We start from the raw sequence: 20,147 nt of genomic DNA, 5'->3' as shown, positions 1-20,147 counted from the left end.
CCCATCTGGTTTGGACCTTGTTTTTTTTTCTTCTTTGCGCATTTCTGGGTTTGGGGCTTTTGTTGGATTTATTTTTATTGTCCTGGGAACAGTCGCCTCCCTCCAACTCTCGAGAATTTTCCCTTCACAGTCACTCACTTCATATCCCAGCCTCAGGAAGTTTTCCTTACTAGCTCAAATGAGATCTTTCTTATATTCTGGGTATAGGTGCAATAAGACCCATTTATTCGTTTTTCAGTCACAAGTTCCACAATTTCAATGTCTCTTGAGGCCATTTTGTGCGAGGGAATGATGCAATTTAACAATCTTGTCACATTTCGCCTATTTAGCATTGGTACCGATTTCCCACCCAACACCCTTTCAATGTAGAGTTTCAACCTTTTCTTCTCTACTGGCTTTGAGCTCTTTTTCAGATTGTCTTTTGTATTTTTTTTCTCATCGTTCAAATTTCCTTTTTCACTTTCCTTATTATCTTCTAGGTCCTTCATCTGATGATGCTTGATAGCAAGATTAGTTTTCCCTTGAAGACTTGCCTTCCTTTTGTCTCCTATAGTCAGAAACCCACCATCAGGGTTTGAAGATGTTCTCTGCTGGGTCTTTCTGCCTTCCCACAGGATTTTGGGTTTAGGGATTAATTACCTAGCAATGCAGGGTTTCTGCTACTAATATCCTTTATTACGGAAGGAGCATCATTTTCCTTATCCCTGAGGGAGACCTTATTTCCACCCCTCGCCAATTCCAGATTTTTTCCCCACCCGTTTCCTAGGTGGCGGGCCAGGGGACCTTGTAATCAGCGCCAATTGGCTTTCACTAGTTTCCTAATCTGAGAGACTTCCTTCCTTCCATAATTCATCCTCCTTAATCATCTCAATTTCCTCAATCACTTAGATCCATAATAGGAATACCGTCTTTGTCACCTTCAAGTTCTTTAGGAGGGGTTTCTTCCAATACTCAAGTTTTCTCTTAGACTTTTCAGTTCTTTCCTAGGTTTTTTTAGGCTCCGGGAGGATGTCCTGGAAGGGTGGAGAGCAAATATGTCTCAAAGCTCTGGACCCATTAATTTTCTTTTTCATCGCTCTTGGCATATTCATGGGCTTTTTTCCAGATGCAGTTTTTCCTTTTCCCATCGCTTCATCCTCATTTTCCCCTTGCCCCTACTTTAGTAGGTTTAAAGACTGAGAAAACCTTTATTCCTGAGACCATTTCCTCTGGGCAAGGGGGGGGGTCCAGTATTTCCACCACCTCATCCATCCTTTCTTTAGCCCCCACTCTGGTTTGGCTGATATACTAGCTTTGCGGGAGCATTTAAAGGTATGTTCTCTGACCTTTGAGTTTCTTTATAATGCTCTCGCATCCACTTGCAGTTGAGAAGAAGGGCTTCCATCATCCAATTTGTATCCGTCGTCTCATTCCGTGCTATATCGAACAAGCAATTTTGCCACGTTGTTGATATTTCGGCTTCTCTATCCAGTCTCATCTCCACTCTTGAAACAAAGGCTTCCATGATGATCAACTTTTGGTTTACCTCTGATGGGAGTGCATTTTGGTCTTGCATACTAGTTTTTATCGCCTCATAGAGCTTTGTGGATGGATGGATGGAAGGAGGGAGCCAGTGATGCCATCACAATCTGTTGTAACGTGGCACTATTCTCCACTCCTAGAGGAAATCCCTCTTTACTACATGGGAAGTAGTTCAGCCAAGTACATGAAAGGGAAATTAACAGGGAAGCTCAAAAGGGCAACCCAGCCTAACCCCAAAAGTTGTAGGGAGCAATAAATTCAACCATACACTATGCAGAGACATAAAAAGGTCAACAATAAAAAGAGTAAAATACTAGTTGAGAGTGGGAAAAATATTCCCCTTCACCTGGGGACATGGTAAAATAGTTACCTAGTCAAAGCAAAAGGTTATGGGGTTGACACAGGTCAGGAAGGTTTATAGTCATTGCATCGAATTAAAAAGCATTGAATGCCTTACCATCGAAAAAAATGCACCGAAAAAAAAGCATTGAATGCGGTTTTTTTTAATAACCCTCATGGCCCCCTTTTTTAACCTTTTTGAAACCTGTTATAATTAAAATAAACCCTTTACCCTTAAAAAAAAAATACATTTCATGCTTTTTGTTTTTTGATGCATTGTTTTCTATGTTAAGGCTTCGATGCTATTCCATTCGATGCAATGAGCAGATACCCTCAGGAAGATTTATCTTTGAAATAAAAATCTTCGCGAGCACGGTGAAGTCTCTAAACACGTTTAACTAACTCTGAAGCAAATACTTGTTGAATAAAATACCCTCTGTAACTGACTTCCCTGCACCTGAACCCTATTCTGACCTGCCCATAGCTGGCTCCTACAACCCCTGGCTGCCTCTTCTGCCTCTGAGAAAACTCATGCTGTAGACTAGGTAACGACTAAGGCTTCGGTCTTGAAATTATAACCAGTGCAAACGTACTTACTTGTAAATGAGTTAGTTGTGTAACTATCTCTGCAATAGAATAAGTTACAAAGTGTTTAAAAAGTTAATACCCAAGATGTTTGTTGCTCCAAGTATAAACATTATTTTACTTACTTTGAATGGTGGTCCTCCTCCCCCTTTTGAAAAGTAATAAGTGTTGCTACTGTTTATTATTTCTTAACTGAATGAGTGTACACGCTTACCAATAGGGTTTACCTACCTAGAATAACAGATTGTCATTCTTAAAGTGTACTATTGGGTTTTGCTTTCCCTGATCTGCTTTAGTGCATCTCTCAAACATTCTTGGAGTTAATGCTCATCTTTGAGTTGCTTGTAGCTCCTCTTGAATGTATATGATGTTCCTTACTTAACGTGAAATTCATTGTGGTTTCTTAAAGTGTATCATTGGGTTATGCTTTCCCTGAACGGCTGTGAAGCTGTTCTAAAATAGTCATAACGTTCCTACTTACCTCAGAACTGTATATTACACTTCTGAAAAGTATCTTTGGTTAAACTATATATTCTCCAGCATGGTTCTGGCATGGATTCACATGCTCATGAATATTCCCAGTCAGGCTGGGAATCCTCTGTAAAAAAAAAAAAAAAAAAAAAAAAAAATCAGTTTAATTTCTGAACTGTCTTTCTCCTAACAACCAAGCACTGAGCTCTGGGTCGTACTGCCCCCAACCAATGACTGCCCTCTACCTATACCCCTCCTCTGCCAGCCATCTTCAGATTTTTACAGCCCATTCAAGTGTTGGGAGTCAATGTGCTTAGCTCTCGAGCTTTTACTGTGTTTTTCGCTTTTTGGAAGAGTTTTACTCTATTTTACAGTCAATCGAGCCTTATGTTCCTTTTGATCACCCTTACGATTAATGGGGATCCATTGTTTGGATTCTTCAGCGCAGCTCAAGGCTGGATTTTGTCGAGTTTCTTCGTGGAGGCTTCCAGAAGCTTCTTCAGGCCTATGCCACGTCACCATGTCGGAGGAGAAGGATTCCACCCTGAGACCGTCCCCTCTAGATGCGCAGAAAGGGGAGGAGGTGCGCAGGTCCTCCAGGGCACGGATATCTCCTCAAGGAGGAGCTTGTCTAACTTCACACCATCCAGGAGGACGTAGGACACAAGAGAAACGTCGCGGTCAGGCACGGCGATGATGAAGGCAACGAAGATGCCGTTGAGGAAAGCTCACTCCCCTTCTGGACTTCCTCCCCAACAACAAGAGGTCAGAGGTGTTGGAGATTCTGCAAGAAGGTGAGGTGGCGTCTGACCACGCCATCACTGTGGCCACGGACATCGCTGACATCGCTGACGCTGGGTTTCGCCAGTTGGGCAACAGCGTTTGCCTTTGTCGTCGTGGCTGGCTCAAGGCCACCAACTTTCGACAGGATGTCCAGATGAGGGTTTTGGACATGCCCTTTGATGGGGGTATCTCTTCGGGACGACTGTAGATGAGTCTCTACAGGCCATCAAGGTGGACACAGAGACGACGCATGCTCTGGGCACGCTACAGCAGCGACGGCCGTCCTTTCGATCCCCAGGAGCCACGTCTCTCTGTTCTTCGAAGGGTTACGGCAGGAGCTCCTCTTCATAGCGCCAGCCCACCCGCTCCTCGGCCCAGGTGACCAACGGGCTGTTTCAAGGCTTTCCGAGGACGACGTCGCCAGGGACCCCCAAGGTGGCCCATCGACATCCAAGCAGGAATGAGCAGACTGTGATATCGGGCCTCCACCCGTGTACCCCGGTGGGAGGCCGGCTGGCAAACTTCATCATCATGTGGAAGACCATCTCCACCGACTGTTGGGTGGTGGATGCTGTCCCCCATGGACACACCCTGGAGTTTAAACAGAAGTGTCCCCAAATACCACCGGTGGCCCGTCAGGAAAACCACGTCCCTCAGCTGCTGCTGGAGGTTCGGGCCATGCTAAAGGGGGCGATATAGCTTGTCCCAAAGCAGCTCCGGGGCTGCGGACTGCACTCCAGTTTCTTTCTCGTGAGAAAGAAGACCGGGGGCTGGAGACCCATGCTCGACTTGCGGCGACTAAATAAATACATCAAGTGCCAGAAGTTTCCGAATGGTGACTCTTCAACACGTGCTCGGACAGCTAGAAGAGGGAGACTTTCTGTCGTCGTTGGACCTGGTGGATGTGTACTTCCATGTCCCAATTCACAAGGGACACCACAAGTTTATACACTTCATCATTCAGGGGAAGCATTACCAATTCAAGGGTCTTCACCAAGTGCCTGGCACCGGTGGCGGCACATATGCGACTGCAAGGGATCCATGTCTACCCTTACTTGGACGGTTGGCTCATCCGGGCCACCTCAAGGAGCATCACCGTCCACCACACGGCAAGGATCGTCCGCCTACTGACGGATCTGGGGTTCTCGGTGACTTATGAAAAGTCCTGCTTGACTCCATTGCAGGACGCGCTGTTGCTGGGATCCTGGCTCAACAGTGTCATGCCTGGCGTCACCGTCTGAGGAGAGTGGCGGCCATCCTGGGCAAGGTGCAACTGCTGCTCGCTCTGAAGATCGCCACGGTGAGGACCATCAAGTCTCTGCTCGTCATGATGTCGTCATGCATCTATCCCATCCGACTCTGCAGGCTTCAGATGCGGCCACTGCAGGAGTTCCTCGACGCCCGTTGGATTCAGGTGTCCGGAAGCTTCCAGGACAAGTCACTCTCAACGAGGGGTTCTGTCGGGCATTAAGATGGTGGGGCGTGCGCTCTCATCTGACCGGAGGCGTGGATTTCCAGGCCCACCGCATCAGGACACTGTAACGACGTAAGCCTCCTTGGGGGTGGGGTGGGGGGGGGATGAGGAAATCGCACCGTAAATCTTCACGCCAGAGGCCTGTGGCTGCCAGAGGAAAAGACGTTGCACATAAACGTGCTGGAGCTATGGGCAGTGTTTTGTGCCCTGAAATCGTTCCTGCCGTCCCTCAAGGGCAAGGTGGTGTGGGTCTTCATAGACCATACCACCACAATGTTTTACATCAGACAGCAGGGGGGGCACCAGGTCCCCAGTGCTCTCCAAAGAAGCGCAGGACTTATGGCATTGGGCCGTCACTAAGAGGATGTTCCTCATCCCGTTTTAATCTGGCAGGAGTCAAAAACAAGGTTGCTGACTCTCTGAGCAGGGAACTTCGCTCGTGGCACGAGTGGGAGCTTCAGCAGGACCTAGTGGAGAATCTGTTCTGCAAATGGGGCAATACCCAGATCCACTTGTTTGTGATGGTGACAAACACCAAGTGCCAGAGGTTTGCCAGCAGGGGAGCATGGGGGACGCATTCTCATTCCCTTGGGAAGGCCTCTTTCTGTATGCGTTCCCTCCGTTGCCGTTGTTCGAGTCATAATCTACTCAAACAGTGTCGGTGCTGGATGATCCTCGTCGCACCTGCATGGCCGAGTCAGATCAGGTACCTGGACCTTCTCAGCATGTTGCCGGCACCACTGTCAACTGCCAGTGGTCGCAGATCTTCTCACCCAGGAAGGAGGCGCCATTTTCACCGCGATCAAGGGTCTCTGAACCTGAAGGCCTGTCTCCTGCAGCGCTAGAATTCAGTAGCTACGATCTCCCGGCGGACTGCAAGGAAGTTCTCGAAAAGGCTAGAGCATCGTCTACTTTGAAAAGCTACAGACCCAAGTGGAAGATATTTGCTATTTGGTGTCGTTCAGAGATCGACCCACTGAGGGTCAAGGTACTTCCATAAAAATTGGGACTGGCCCACGCTTCCATCAAGGTTCATCTGGCGGCTATCTCCTGCTACGCCAGATCCCCAGGACGACCATCCTTGTGGTTGCACCGATTAGTGGAGGAATTCGTCAAGGGACTGTTCCGCTTGTTCCCGCCGGTGAAGGCTCAGGCCCCAGCGTGGGAGCTCAATGTGGTGCTTAGCCGGCTCATGGGACCTCCTTTCGTGCCTACGCATTCTGCATTGTCCTGGAAAACGGCTTTTATCGTGCCCATCACGATGAGTGGGGGAGATCCAGGCTCTCTCCTATAAACCACCTTACTTGACTTTCCACGAGATGAGGGTGGTGCTGCTGATGCACCCCTCCTTCGTGCCCAAGGTGCTGTCGGACTTTCATCTAAACGAGCCCTTGGTGTTACCTGTGTTTTTTCCGATGCCTTCGTCGCCCGCTGAAAGGACTTTGCACTCGCTGCAAGTGGCTAGTTTTATGTGGCCCGCACAAAGAGTTTCCGGAAAACCTCTCAGCTCTGTGTGAACTTTGGTCCTGCGAACCATGGGAAGGCCCTGTCCAAGGTTTCCATTTCCAGGTGGCTCTCCGGCTGTATCACCCACTGTCACTGGTTGGCAAACCGACCACTGCCTGGCCGTCCAAGAGCCCACTCTACCAGAGCGATTGCTGCTACGACGGTGTTCCTCTCGGTGTGCCTCTGCTGGACATCTGCAGGGCTGCGGTGTGGAGGTTGACGCACACCTTCACAAAATACTACTGTGTCGACGGGGATTCCAGGGAAGAGTCCAGAGTCGGCCAAGCAGTGCTGCACAACCTGTTCACTTCAAGGTGAGCCTGTTGAGGAGGTAAGAGATGCTTAATGTTGAGTCTTGCCATCTCCCGTGGTTGTGCATGTGTGTACTGCTATCTATTCTTTATTCACGAATATGTGAATCCATGGCAGACACCATGCTGGAGAAAGAACAAGTTACTTACCTGTAGCTGTTGTTCTCCAGCATGGGTCTGGCATGGGTTCACATGCAAAACCTCCCGTCTACCCCTCTGCGGCTCTTTTCTTGATCCTACTGCCACTTTTACGTGCTACCAAATCTGAAGATGGCTGCCAGAGGAGGGGATTAGGTAGAGGGCAGTCATTGCCTGGGGGCAGTAACACCCAGAGCTCAGTGATTGGTTCTTAGGAGAAAGACAGTTCAGAAATGAAACTGAAACTGATTTTTCTTTACCGAGGATTCCCAGCCTGATGACGGGGAATATTCATGAGCATGTGAATCCATACCAGAACCATGCTGGAGAACAACACTTACAGGTAAGTAACTTGTTCCTTTCTATAGTACAAATAGTATAATACGTTTATGTAATAATGGGTTACCTACTGACCTTGAATAGCTGCCGCTCTTCGTAAACTGTAATATTGCCGAGTTAATTCAAATATGTTCTCTTACTTGCCTGACTGAAGTCACTCTGTGTGTGGTTAAAAGATCACATGGTCATTACTCACCTGTTGGGTTTTGCGTTCCCTCAATTACTTCACTGTGTTCATAACTATCTTTGAGCATCTTAAGGCCCCTCTAGGTAGTATACCTAGTTAAGTTATTCCCTCTAAACTGAGTTCTAAAAAGTAACATTGTTGTGAAACTGTATCCATTCTTCATATAAGAAAGTTACACATTGATCTAATTAAGTGTGTCTATAACTGAATAACACTGTCTATTGGGACCAATTGGGTCTACTACCCTTGAATTACTTATTGTATTCTGAAAGTATACCTAACCTGACTTTACTCCCAAGAATAGCTTAATCCCATTCTGAATGGGTTATAGGTTTTACTCACCTTGACTTCTGATTGTAATCTAAATAAGGTTATACCTTGGTTTGTAGACCATAAGTATTGATTTTTTTTTAATACACTCACGCGCGCTCTCTCTTCACACACACACGCGCTCTCTCTTCACACACACGCGCGCTCTCTTCACGCGCGCGCGCTCTCTTCACGCGCGTGCGCTCTCTTCACGCGCGTGCGCTCTCTCTTCACGCGCGCGCGCTCTCTCTTCACGCGCGCGCGCTCTCTCTTCACGCGCGCGCGCGCGCTCTTCACGCGCGCGCTCTCTCTTCACGCGCGCGCGCGCTCTCTCTTCACGCGCGCGCTCTCTCTTCACGCGCGCGCGCTCTCTCTTCACGCGCGCGCGCTCTCTCTTCACGCGCGCGCGCTCTCTTCACGCGCGCGCGCGCTCTCTTCACGCGCGCGCGCTCTCTCTTCACGCGCGCGCGCTCTCTTCACGCGCGCGCGCTCTCTTCACGCGCGCGTGCTCTCTTCACGCGCGCTCTCTCTTCACGCGCGCGCGCGCTCTCTCTTCACGCGCGCGCGCTCTCTCTTCACGCGCGCGCGCTCTCTCTTCACGCGCGCGCGCTCTCTCTTCACGCGCTCTCTCTTCACGCGCTCTCTCTTCACGCGCGCTCTCTTCACGCGCGCTCTCTTCACGCGCGCTCTCTTCACGCGCGCTCTCTTCACGCGCGCTCTCTTCACGCGCGCTCTCTTCACGCGCGCTCTCTTCACGCGCGCTCTCTTCACGCGCGCTCTCTTCACGCGCGCTCTCTTCGCGCGCGCGCTCTCTTCGCGCGCGCGCTCTCTTCGCGCGCGCGCTCTCTTCGCGCGCGCGCTCTCTTCGCGCGCGCTCTCTCTTCGCGCGCGCGCTCTCTCTTCGCGCGCGCGCTCTCTCTTCGCGCGCGCGCTCTCTCTTCGCGCGCGCGCTCTCTCTTCGCGCGCGCGCTCTCTTCGCGCGCGCTCTCTCTTCGCGCGCGCTCTCTCTTCGCGCGCGCTCTCTCTTCGCGCGCGCGCTCTCTTCGCGCGCGCGCTCTCTTCGCGCGCGCGCTCTCTTCGCGCGCGCGCTCTCTCTTTACACGCGCGCGCTCTCTCTTTACACGCACACGCGCTCTCTCTTTACACGCACACGCGCTCTCTCTTTACACGCACACGCGCTCTCTCTTTACACGCACACGCGCTCTCTCTTTACACGCACACGCGCTCTCTCTTTACACGCACACGCGCTCTCTCTTTACACGCACACGCGCTCTCTCTTTACACACACGCTCTCTCTTTACACACACACGCTCTCTCTTTACACACACACGCTCTCTCTTTACACACACACGCGCGCTCTCTTTACACACACACGCGCGCTCTCTTTACACACACACACACGCGCGCTCTCTTTACACACACACGCGCGCTCTCTTTACACACACACGCGCGCTCTCTTTACACACACACACGCGCGCTCTCTTTACACACACACACGCGCGCTCTCTTTACACACACACACGCGCGCTCTCTTTACACACACACACGCGCGCTCTCTTTACACACACACACGCGCGCTCTCTTTACACACACACACGCGCGCTCTCTTTACACACACACACGCGCGCTCTCTTTACACACACACGCGCGCTCTCTTCGCACGCACGCAGGGGCGAGCCCTCTTCACACACGCTCTCTTCTCTATTGTGTCTTCTCAAAGTTGTATTTGCTTTTAGCCATGGGCGTGACCTCGCCATCTTCACCAGGTTGACTCTTGGAAGCAGGTGTCTAACACTGGTTTATCTCCACAGCTGGCCGATGCGTTCCTAGTCCAGATATCCTGCTGAGGATTAAACACGAGGAGGTGCTGTGCTTCAAGGACCAGATCGACTCTCAGAAGGCTCTGCGGAGAAACACCTGTGCCAGTGAGTATGAATATGGGGGACAGTGGCAACTCCTGAAGAGTTTATTCCCTGTGCCGGTGTGGCTGAGATCGTACCAGTGAGCATGGCCACTAATGCTCCTGGAGTAAGCGCAGAGGTCATCACACATACACTATGATGCAAGTCCATATGACCTGACTGGTTCAGAGGGAATCACCCACAAACCCCAATGAGTGTTGCCAGCCTTCTTCACCCTTATTAGCAATCATCCATGCAGTATAGTCTTGACAGCATTGTGGCTCGAGCATTGGGGCATGTTTAGCAAACACCAGATAGGGCGGCTTTAGAAAGGTGTGAAAAAACCCTTTCGCATGAAATGTGAAAGCAGAATAATCAATTTGAGTAAAGTCACACATGCCACAGCTTCACCTAGTATGTCAAAACAGTAAAGTTCTATTAATGTGATGTAATTAGTGCAACTCGAGTACTACCAAAGTTTGTGAATCAGCGTTTCCACATCGGTGTGTGCATTTGGCTTGTTCAGCTGTAACGATCTGCAGAGCTCTCCATCTCTCACTCTGATTATTCTTTCCATATCGCTCTTCCACTCTGATTACGTTTCTATCCCTCCTCCATTCTCATTGTCTCGTCCACACGTTATTCTCACTTTATCTTCTGCTTCACTTGCCTGATTACCTTGGTCTTCCCTCTTGGGCACAACTTTGCCTTTTTCTCCTGGATCGTGCCGTGTTTACATTGATTTTCATACCAAGGCTCCTAATAAGCGACTTGTTAAGGTGTGTGTGTGTAGTAGAACAGTTGAATAAAGAACATAATCCTACGTCCCGTCCCCTTTCCTCCATACTTGTGGGACATCTCTCCGTCCTGTGGGACGGGACGGGAGCACTTTGTAAAAAGCATCCAAATTTTTCCAAAAATGTGTCCTTCCTCTCTTTCCTGCGCAGGGCCCGGCACGCGGCCGTAACCCCGCCCACCTTGGCTGCACCCCGCGCATCCCCCCTCAGTCCTTTTCTCCGCTTGATCGGGGCCGGACGCACTTGCATCCTCGGAAGATTTTCTTCCCTGTTTTCCTCTCTGGCTCTCGCTAGCGTTTGTCTATGTCTTTTAAATTGCGAGGGCGGATCTCCATCCTCTTTGTTTAGAGTGTTTGGGTCTGGAACACCGTTGGGACTCCTGTTTTTACTGTGACTCCCTTTCGGTCCGGGCTCTTCAACCTCGGTTGGAACGGTGGGAGGTGTTCCGACGCACTCCCCCCCCCCATCTCATTTTCAGGCTGATGTGGAAAGGTCTGTCGGAGTTTGAGGAGCACATTCCGGTCGAGAAGTTGGAAGACTTCAGAGGTGGCCTTTCCAATGCCAGGGTCTTGGCCCAGGATCTCCTGGAGGCTGCGGCTCATCACGTAGACACCTCGGCTTGGGGCATTATGCTCGGGGTCGATACCTCGAGGCAAGCGTGGTTGCATGCCACTAAGTTTTCAAAGGAAGTGCAAAAGTTTCGGACCTTCCGTTCAATGGTAAGGAGCTTTTTCATTCTTCTCCTGATGTAGAGCTCACCAAAACCAAGGATAGCACTCAGACGGCTAAATTATTGTCTGTTCTGGTTAAACCTCCCTTCAAGACTCAAAGGCCGTTGTCGCAAGGGCGACCTTCCTCTGGTTTTAAGGGATTCCTCGACCCCAAAAATCGCAGAGTGGATACTCCTGCGGGGAATAACCGCCGTAGACAACAGCTTACACGGTATTTCTCCCGCTCCTCAGCCTCCTCATCAGGTTCAGGTGGCACCGCCACCGATAAACCTGCCAAATGAGGGTTTTCCGCGCTCGCACGAGACCCCGTGGGAGGGCGCATTGCGTCTCATTGGGAGGCGTGGCAGACCATCACAGAAGACAGATGGGTCTTGTCAGTCGCTCGGTCGGGCTTCCACTTACCTTTACCCCCTACCCCACCCCTCAACCCTCCTTTTCAACCGTTGGGCTCGCCCTCCCTCAACGCCGAGGTTCAGAAACTCCTGGACCTCAGGGCTGTGGAACCCGTTCCCTTTGGGGAGCGAGGGGAGGGCTTCTACTCCCGGCTGTTTACGGTGCCCAATCCCAACCAGGCTGGCCTGCGCACCATCCTAGACCTTTCCCAGTTCAACCTCTTTCTACCCCAAGAGAAATTCAAGATGATCACGCCCAGCCAGATACGCTCCTCTTTGCAGATGGGCGACTGGCTCAGCGTAGTGGATCTTCAGGACACATACATGCATATCCTGATTTGGGCTCCACACAGGAGGTACCTCCGTTTCTCTTTGGGAGAGGAGCACTTCCAGTTTCGGGTGCTTCCTTTTGGCCTCAGCTCGGCGCTGCGTGTCTTCACGAAGATTATGTCGGTGATTGCAGCCTATCTTCGTCTTCAGGGTATCCATGTGTATCCTTATTTGGACGATTGGCTTTTACGCAGCCCTTGTCCGCTGGCGGCAGCGGGCAACCTCCAGTCTCTCCTTCAGTCCTTCAGCTCCTGTTCCATCTTGGGCTGTCGGTGAACTGGCGGAAATCCTCCATGACGGTCTCTCAGGACCTGATTTTTCTGGGTTTTCGTTGGAACACGATCGACTGCAGAGTATACCTGACCGGGGACAGAATGGCGGATCTGTTGGCCACGTGTCAGATGTTTGCGCTGTCGGAGAGTATGTCGGCCTGGTGGTTCCAGAGGCTTCTGGGCCTCATGGCCTCTCGTGTGCTGGCTCTTCCTCTTGCTCGTCTCAAAATGAGACAGACCCAGATGGCCCTTCGGAATTCATGGCGTCAGGCAGTGGACCCAGACTCCATGCGGATAATGATTTCCGGATTCCATGAGAGTGGACCTGGACTGGTGGTCATCTCTCAGCAGTCTGTCTGGGGGCGCGGGGTTTCAGGACCCGGTCCCTATGGTGACTGTCACGACGGACTCCTCCCTCCTCGGGTGGGGTGCGACGTTAGATCTCCTTCAGGTCTCGGACCTCTGGTCGCCTCAGGACAAGCTCCTGCACATAAATCATTTGGAGCTTCTGGCGATTTTTTTGCGCTCAGGGCGTTCAGACCGGTCATTGTCAACAAAGTGGTCCACATAAGAACGGACAATGTGGTGTCAATGTATTACATCAACAAGCAGGGGGGAACAAAGTCTCCCCAAGCCCCCCCCCCCCCGTGGACCTGGCCATCCAGATTTGGGAGTGGGCCGTGCTTCATGGTGTCCGGCTGCTTGCAGTGCACATCCCGGGCCAGCTGAATGTCACAGCAGATGCCCTCAGCCGGCGGACAGTGGTCAGCTACGAATGGGAGTTGAAAGCGGGGGTCCTCTCAGGGATTTTCTCGCGCTGGGGCACACCGCAGGTGGACCTCTTCGCGACGGTGGCGAACAAGAAGCTTCCTCTGTATGCCTCCAGAGCGGGGCTGGGAGCCTCCTCTCTGGGGGATGCTGTAGAGATTCCATGGCACAACATAGAGAGCTTACGCCTTCCCGCCTCTGCCTCTAGTTCACCGGGCAATTTGGAAGTTGAAGAGCTCGGTGAACTGTTCTCTTCTACTGATAGCCCTGTGGTGGCCGGCCAGGTTTTGGTTCTCAGAACTCCAACACCTGTCGGTTTATCTGCCGATCAGGATACCGGTAACTCCCGATATTCTCCACAAGGGGGAGCAGCAGCTGTGGCACCCCTCCCCACAATCGCTCAGCTTGGCGGCATGGTGCCCGAGTTCAGGTCTTTAGAGCATCTGAATTTGTCTGCGGATAACATGCGTATTATCCAGGCAGCCAGAAAACCCTCGACCAGATCTCCGTACAAGAGTAAATGGCTCAGGTTCTGTCATTGGTGTCTAGAGAAGAAATTGGATCCAAGGGGGGCCACGGTTGACGCGGTGTTGTCCTTCGTGTCCTCCCTAGCAGAGTCAGGGGTTCATGTTCTGTCATGCAGGACTTACCTTTCAGCGGTCTCTGCTTATCTTTCTACGGATCAGTGTTTGTTTTCTCTGAATAACCCAGTGGTAAAGAGGCATTTTGCTGGTTTAACACGCCTTTACCCTCCAGTTCGTAATCCGCACCCGCCATGGGACCTGAATGTTGTCCTGACGGCGCTGTGCCATAAACCCTTTGAGCCAATGGCAACTATGGACCTCAAGTACTGGTCTTGGAAAGTGTCCTTTTTGGTCGCCGTCACATCGTCAAGGAGAGTGAGTGAGCTCCAGGCATTGTCGGTGGAGCATCCTTTCTTGGTCTTTCACAAGGACAAGGTAGTCCTTCGAACTAATCCGGCTTTTCTGCCGAAGGTAGTGACCGAATTCCATTTGAATCAATCGATCTCCCTACCGGTCTTTTTTCCGAACTCCGCCTCTGAGGCGGAGAGGGTTCTACACTGTCTTGATGTCCGAAGAGCTCTTAAGTTCTACCTGGATAGGACTTCCGAGCTTAGAAGTTCTTCTCAACTTTTTGTGACTTTCGGCAACCCTGAAGGCAAGCAGGCGTCTAAGGCAAATATTTCTAGGTGGATTGCCGCCTGCATCACAGAGTCACTATCCAAAAGCTGAAACCTCCTAAAGGTATTCATGCACACCTGGTGCGGAGCAAGGCAGCTGCGGTTGCTTTTCAGAAGTATGTTCCCTGGGAGTCCATCGCTAGGGCAGCTACTTGGGCCTCTCCATCTGCTTTCTGTAAGCATTACTGCCTCGATATGAGTTCTAGAGCTGATGCTCAGTTTGGTCAGGCTGTGCTGAAGAAGCTTTTTCAGTAAGGGGTATTTCCATCCACCCGTAGTTCCTGTAAGGAGTGCTTGGGAATCTCCCACAAGTATGGAGGAAAGGGGACGGGACGTAGGAGTATTACCAGGTTACTCACCGTCGTGACCACCTTACTCCTAGTCCATAGTCCCCTTTCCTCCATACGCCCGCCGTCCCCTCTAAGGATCCTCTGTTATTGGTAATGGGTCTCTTGACCTGGCAAAGAAAAGGACTTAGGGGCGATGCGCGGGTTGGAGCCAAGGTGGGCGGGGTTACGGCCGCGTGCCGGGACCCGCGCAGGAAAGAGGAAGGACACATTTTTGGAAAAATTTGGATGCTTTTTACAAAGTGCTCCGGTCTCATCCCACAAGTATGGAGGAAAGGGGACTATGGACTAGGAGTAAGGTGGTCACTACAGTGAGTAACCAGGTAATTCCCTATTGGGCCACTTCCTTAGCTTGCACGACCATAACAAATGATTTTTAGGTTCACGATAAACTTTATTTGTTACACCTGACTGTATAAACAGGCATCTGTATATATCTCTATGGCTACAGGTCGCCACCGCAACTAAATGTGGTCAGCAAAAGGCAGGTGTAAGCCTGCAGTTGAAGTTACTGAAATTAACTAGTAAATATTGAGGGAATCTCCCATCAGCATCCAAGAAAACTGACTTGGGCAGTGGGTTATCGCTGAATTCACGCGGAGTCTTTATGCTTGTGATTTGCAAATCGTTTAAATCAAAACTATGGCATGACCATGTTTAGGTTTTCTAAAGATGCACCATTGCTCTGAGAATTTGGCACAGTGAAACACGTTACCAACAATAACTGTGTGCTCTGTAAAGCAGGTTGTAAAGTAAAACCATTTAATTCAGGCCACCAGTGCCCTGTTACTTTGACCTCTGTGTCCAGGCCACATTCTTACCATTGTCACAGCTACAGACAGTAACTGGTCTAATGGTAGCATGATTGCTCACTTCTACAGCATCTTCAAGTGAGCAGCATGTTTCTCACCTGGGGGAGTAAATGAAGGGCTGGTGTTTCAGCTGTTTCCTCCCTCCGTCAGGATGGAAGTTTGTCTCCTTTGGTCGGGTTCAACGCCCATCATCCGTTGTCTGCATAAAGTGGAACCCGCTTAACAACGTCCACTCACTACTGCTGACTTTCATTTAGCCCTAATGTGGACAGAGCTTCTTTACAGCAGTGTAGAGGGATCATTGATCAATGTAACCCAAAATGATGGTGAACTGGACTGGCGTTATGTTAGAGTAGAATTGCTTTTTATGTGAAATTCTCCATCTGCGAGTCCCCAGCTCTTTGTGCTGTACTCTGCTGAGTGAATGGGATCCTTTTTCCACACTCACTGAGGCTTTTACTCTGTATTTGGGAACCTTTTGTATCTCCTTTGGAGTTATGCTTTCCTCCAACTTTGACATCTGAAATGTGTTATTGCAGCACGCAGCACTTCATGTGCAGCGTTGCTGGGAGGCTCCTTGAGAGCTTTCCTTTGTACTTTTCTGTGATAACACGGAATTTATCCGGCAGGGGAATCCTTTTAATCCACCCTGCCTTCTCTTTTATGGAATAATCTCACCCCACCTTATGTGCAGTGCTGTGGGGACACATTGTATCCCTTTCCCACCTATTCTGTAACTTTCTATTTACAGTGGCAAGTTATTCGAGTGGCTGGTGGCAGGGGACATTTTTCTATCAACCTTTCTGAACTTGTGCTGCATTTCCTTAAAATGGCGGCTCTACTTTTTTCTCGCCATCGCTTCATGACTTTGTGAGGCCTTCTTCTACCTAGCTGGGTGGGGTGGTCTTGATGAGTCTTTTGTCTTTCGCGGGATTCCCTTGAACAGCCTGCCAAAACTGTGAGTGCCTGAAAGGACAGGAAGTGGGGGAAGAGTCTGAAACTCCTCATGTCTTTGCTCTACAGTGTGCCTGCTTGTAACCAGTTCCAACTGAGAGGTTGGCTGTCCTCCTGGAAAGCCCCCTCCCAGATTTGCACGAGAGGCTTGTGGTATGATTGGTAGTCTTTGCCAGTTCTTCACCATAAAAGGCGATGGTCTTGGACCTAAACCCCAGGGTGACCAATGGACTGAAAATCCAAAGCAGAAGGACGTCTCCAGCCACTTCGAGCGACCGCCAGTGCCAGCTGAGTAACCGGTGTATCCCAACATCACCTTCTGAACATTAGGGAAGACCCAATAGTGATAGACCTCCTCCACTGGATTGGTGGGATCAACTGGTCCCAAGACCAACTTCAATTTGAGCCATCCCTGGAAGAACTGAGACCTCCGTGTCCTGCAATTCACCAATAACCAGAGTCTTGTGCCATTTTGCGGTGCCGAAGGTAGGTTTCGTCTGTAGCGTGGTAGGCAACTTTCTTGACCTCCAGTGACTGGATCCGGATCCTGAAAGTCCCCTCAACCGAGACGATGACCAAGAAAGGGCGCAAACTCCACTGCATGATAACTAATCTGCATCCAGAGCCTGTGAAAGGCCCCAACACACCAGTGCCACGGAAATCCACTGCTGCGCGTCCCACTGCTCGAGTGCAACTGGCTGCTCCCTCCAAAGGACCTTCAGCCTTCCAGGCCATAAAATACCAAACCAGGGACAACTGCCACCTTACCTGGTGGACGGGCCTGCTGCAGCAAATTCTTCTCTGAAAAGGTACACTCTCAAGTCTTAGTACTTGCCTTGGTCTTGCTGTGTGATTTAGAGCCCTGGTGGCCCGAAGTTGACCTGTGCGTCCCTTTGGCTGGTGGGAACATCCCGTCCCAAGACTAACTTTAAATTGAGCCATCTCCCAAGGTCGTAGGAGTTTTCAGTGCTATGGAACCCCCAATACCATGAGTCCTGCTACCCATTAAGAGTGCATCGTGGTGGAAAGGCCAAATCCGTCCAAATCCTTGCTTAACCCCCTAAGGACACTCCAGAGATCCCATCCAACTTGCCCCGACCCCCCCCCTCACCAGACCGTGGGACTGCAGGAAGCGAAGAAGATTGACTGTCTCTTAGGGGGAATTCTCAGAAAATGTGCTAATTCCTCTCTACCTTAGAGACTCACAGCAACTTTGCTGGATTTTAGGACTTTTCATTTTTAACCTGGAGCGAGTGAGACCCTTTTTCCCACTCATGTATTTTTAATGTGATTTGAACTCTGTTTCTTTGTAGTATGGAGTCTGACAAACTCCATAGGCATCATCTTTTAGATTGTGTCACACTGCATCTTCAGTGCAGTGGCACAGGGAAGTTCCCCAAGGTTTAAATAGCTTCTCTGGGATAAACTACTGTTTCCAAGAGCAGTGAAGTGAAATTGACTTTAGTTACACTTTTAACTTTCTAGACCCAGCACACACTATCTTACAATAGGGTGCTGGAGAGCTTAGTTAGCATCCCCTTTGTCTAGATTCTCATGTAACAATTGTATGTTATCCTTTCCTCGAGGAATGGCTGGTGGCAGTGGTTTACTTAACTACCGTGGTGTGCTTTTACCACGGGGTGCGTTTGCGTCTGCAGTAAAGCACCCAAGCGTGCCATTTTTGACAAAATGCCCCCGGTCTTCTTTTTTCAACGTTTCTTTGTGGAAAGGTCCTTCTTGAGGTTTACTCTGCGTGCCAAACCAGGTTTGTTCCCTTTGTTAGTTTTGCCTTTGGTGGGGATTCACGAGTGAAGCCCGCCTCTGGCTCCAGGGTGTCTGGCGGGGGCCGGAAGTGAGGGAGGTTCCCGAAACTCCCTGTGCTTAGTCTCCTAGGAGACAGAAATGCACTCTTAGGTGATTGGCCGGCTGGCTGTCCGACAAGGACAGCCACTGACAGCTAGGCTGGAATGAATGGGAGAAACCTGCCTAAAGGGCAAGGCTTTTTGGCTTGGAAGGCAGAGTCGGCCACTGCATGAAGGAATCCGGAGAAGAACTTGTAAGAGACACCTGCTGCAGCTCTTGGACTGTCGGTTTGCCCGGTGAAACCCTGCTGCTGTGCTGAAACTCCGAATTCGCTTCGATTAGAGAAGCCCTGCAAGGACGACTTCTCCCCTTGATTTGGTGGGACCAATCAACTCCAAAGTAAGCCACCTGGCCATCCTCTCGAAGCTGGTTGTGATTCCAATGCAGTTGCTGCTGGAAACCAAAGAGTCAGGGAGAGGAACACCAGATAGTGTGGGTTGCTTTTAAGTTGGGCAAGAGCTCCAGGAAGCTCCTCCGGACTCTCGGGAAGCAGGACTGACCAAGCCTGAGCCACCTCAACAGAGTGCTGGACCACAGATGCAAGGAAAGGCCATCTCAATAGCCAAGAGTCCGCTGTGGTCCTATTTGCTTCGGCGCGAGGTGCTGACTAGAAGTTGGTCATTTTCTGTCGCCGACCCTCCGGTTGCAGTGCAGGAGTCCTCCAAACGCCCTCCCTCTTGTCCCCATGACTGAGGTCCAGCAACACAGGATCTCCAGAGCTGCACAGAAACAGAAAAAAGCCATTTTCTTCTAACCTAAGGTACTGTACAGTCTGAGAGAACTTACCTCTTGTTGTGTAACCTCACTTGTTCTCAGCTGAGACTTATCTTGGTTGCTTCTGTAGAGTTGCTGCCAGCTTCTTTACCTCACAGGCCTAATCAGCTTGTGGCCCTGCTTTGATTTCTTCTATTCTACAAAGACTTCTACTTACCTGCAAGAATTGCTTCTGCTCACCTTGACTTTTGTCCAATTGACTTTGGCCTGCCCTGGCTCCCTGAATAACTCTTCTTCCCTCTGACTCTGTGTTTAACCCTCCTTCCAGGAAGGGGTTAACTGTCTTTGTATTAGGGGTTACCAAATGTACTTAGCTGCTTCAGAATGTTTGTGTGAGCACTTGTATCGTTCTAATAATCTGTTTCTTTGACCTACTCCTAAGTATTGCCCTAAATGCAACAGTGATATATTAATGTCCACAGTGTCCTAGCTATTGAAGTCACCTGAGGGTGTAGGAAGTGTCTCTGTGCCATCTCAAATCGGTATTCGCTGATTTAGGGAAACTCATTGTGTATTTTGGAGCGTATTTGCTTGTCACTATTATTTCACTCCCTTCTGAAGAAGGCTTAATCTAACTGACAGATAAATAAATCAATAAGTGTCTATTCAAGAAACCTTGAGTGTAGATTATTTGAACACTTGTCACTGTGAATCTCTGTGTAACTCCCCTACAGCTCACATCGGCTCCTCTTGAGATAAGCCTGGCTGCTCAACATGCTACCAACCTGTGTAGTACAGACTTATACCAAAGGTTGGGTTCCTATTGCCACGAGGACAGGGTTGTTTTAGTGCACCCAAAGGGTACTGCATACAGTCTTGCCTAACGGGTGTCATTGTAAGACTCTCCACAGGTGTCTTTTTAAAAGTTAACGTCTTTGACAACTTTTTGGCAGTAAGTGCCTATTGATGCTGGGTTGCCCTTTGGGCTCCCCTTTTAACTTTCTCTGGCTAACCTTGTGATAACTACCGTTCCCAAAGGTAGAAAGGATCTTTGGATTCCTTTTACATTTTGTTTGGTGAGACCAGCACCCCCCATCTTATG

General features: G+C 50.1%; 1 protein-coding gene across 5 annotated transcripts in view; it reads left to right on the top strand.

Moving 5' to 3' along the window:
• LOC138452927 (zinc finger protein 271-like) overlaps positions 1 to 20,147 on the top strand; it is a 161,746-nt gene that overhangs the window by 66,454 nt on the left and 75,145 nt on the right. For all 5 annotated transcript variants that reach the window (XM_069605285.1, XM_069605286.1, XM_069605284.1 and 2 more), the window contains exon 4: positions 9,775 to 9,888. In XM_069605285.1, the coding sequence (XP_069461386.1) occupies positions 9,775 to 9,888 (114 nt within the window). The remainder of the gene's footprint in view (positions 1 to 9,774; positions 9,889 to 20,147) is intronic.

Source organism: Ambystoma mexicanum, chromosome 4p, assembly GCF_040938575.1.
Source record: "Ambystoma mexicanum isolate Mex_15411 chromosome 4p, UKY_AmexF1_1, whole genome shotgun sequence".
Lineage (NCBI taxonomy): Eukaryota > Metazoa > Chordata > Amphibia > Caudata > Ambystomatidae > Ambystoma > Ambystoma mexicanum.
This window is presented reverse-complemented; position numbering and strand designations above follow the sequence as displayed.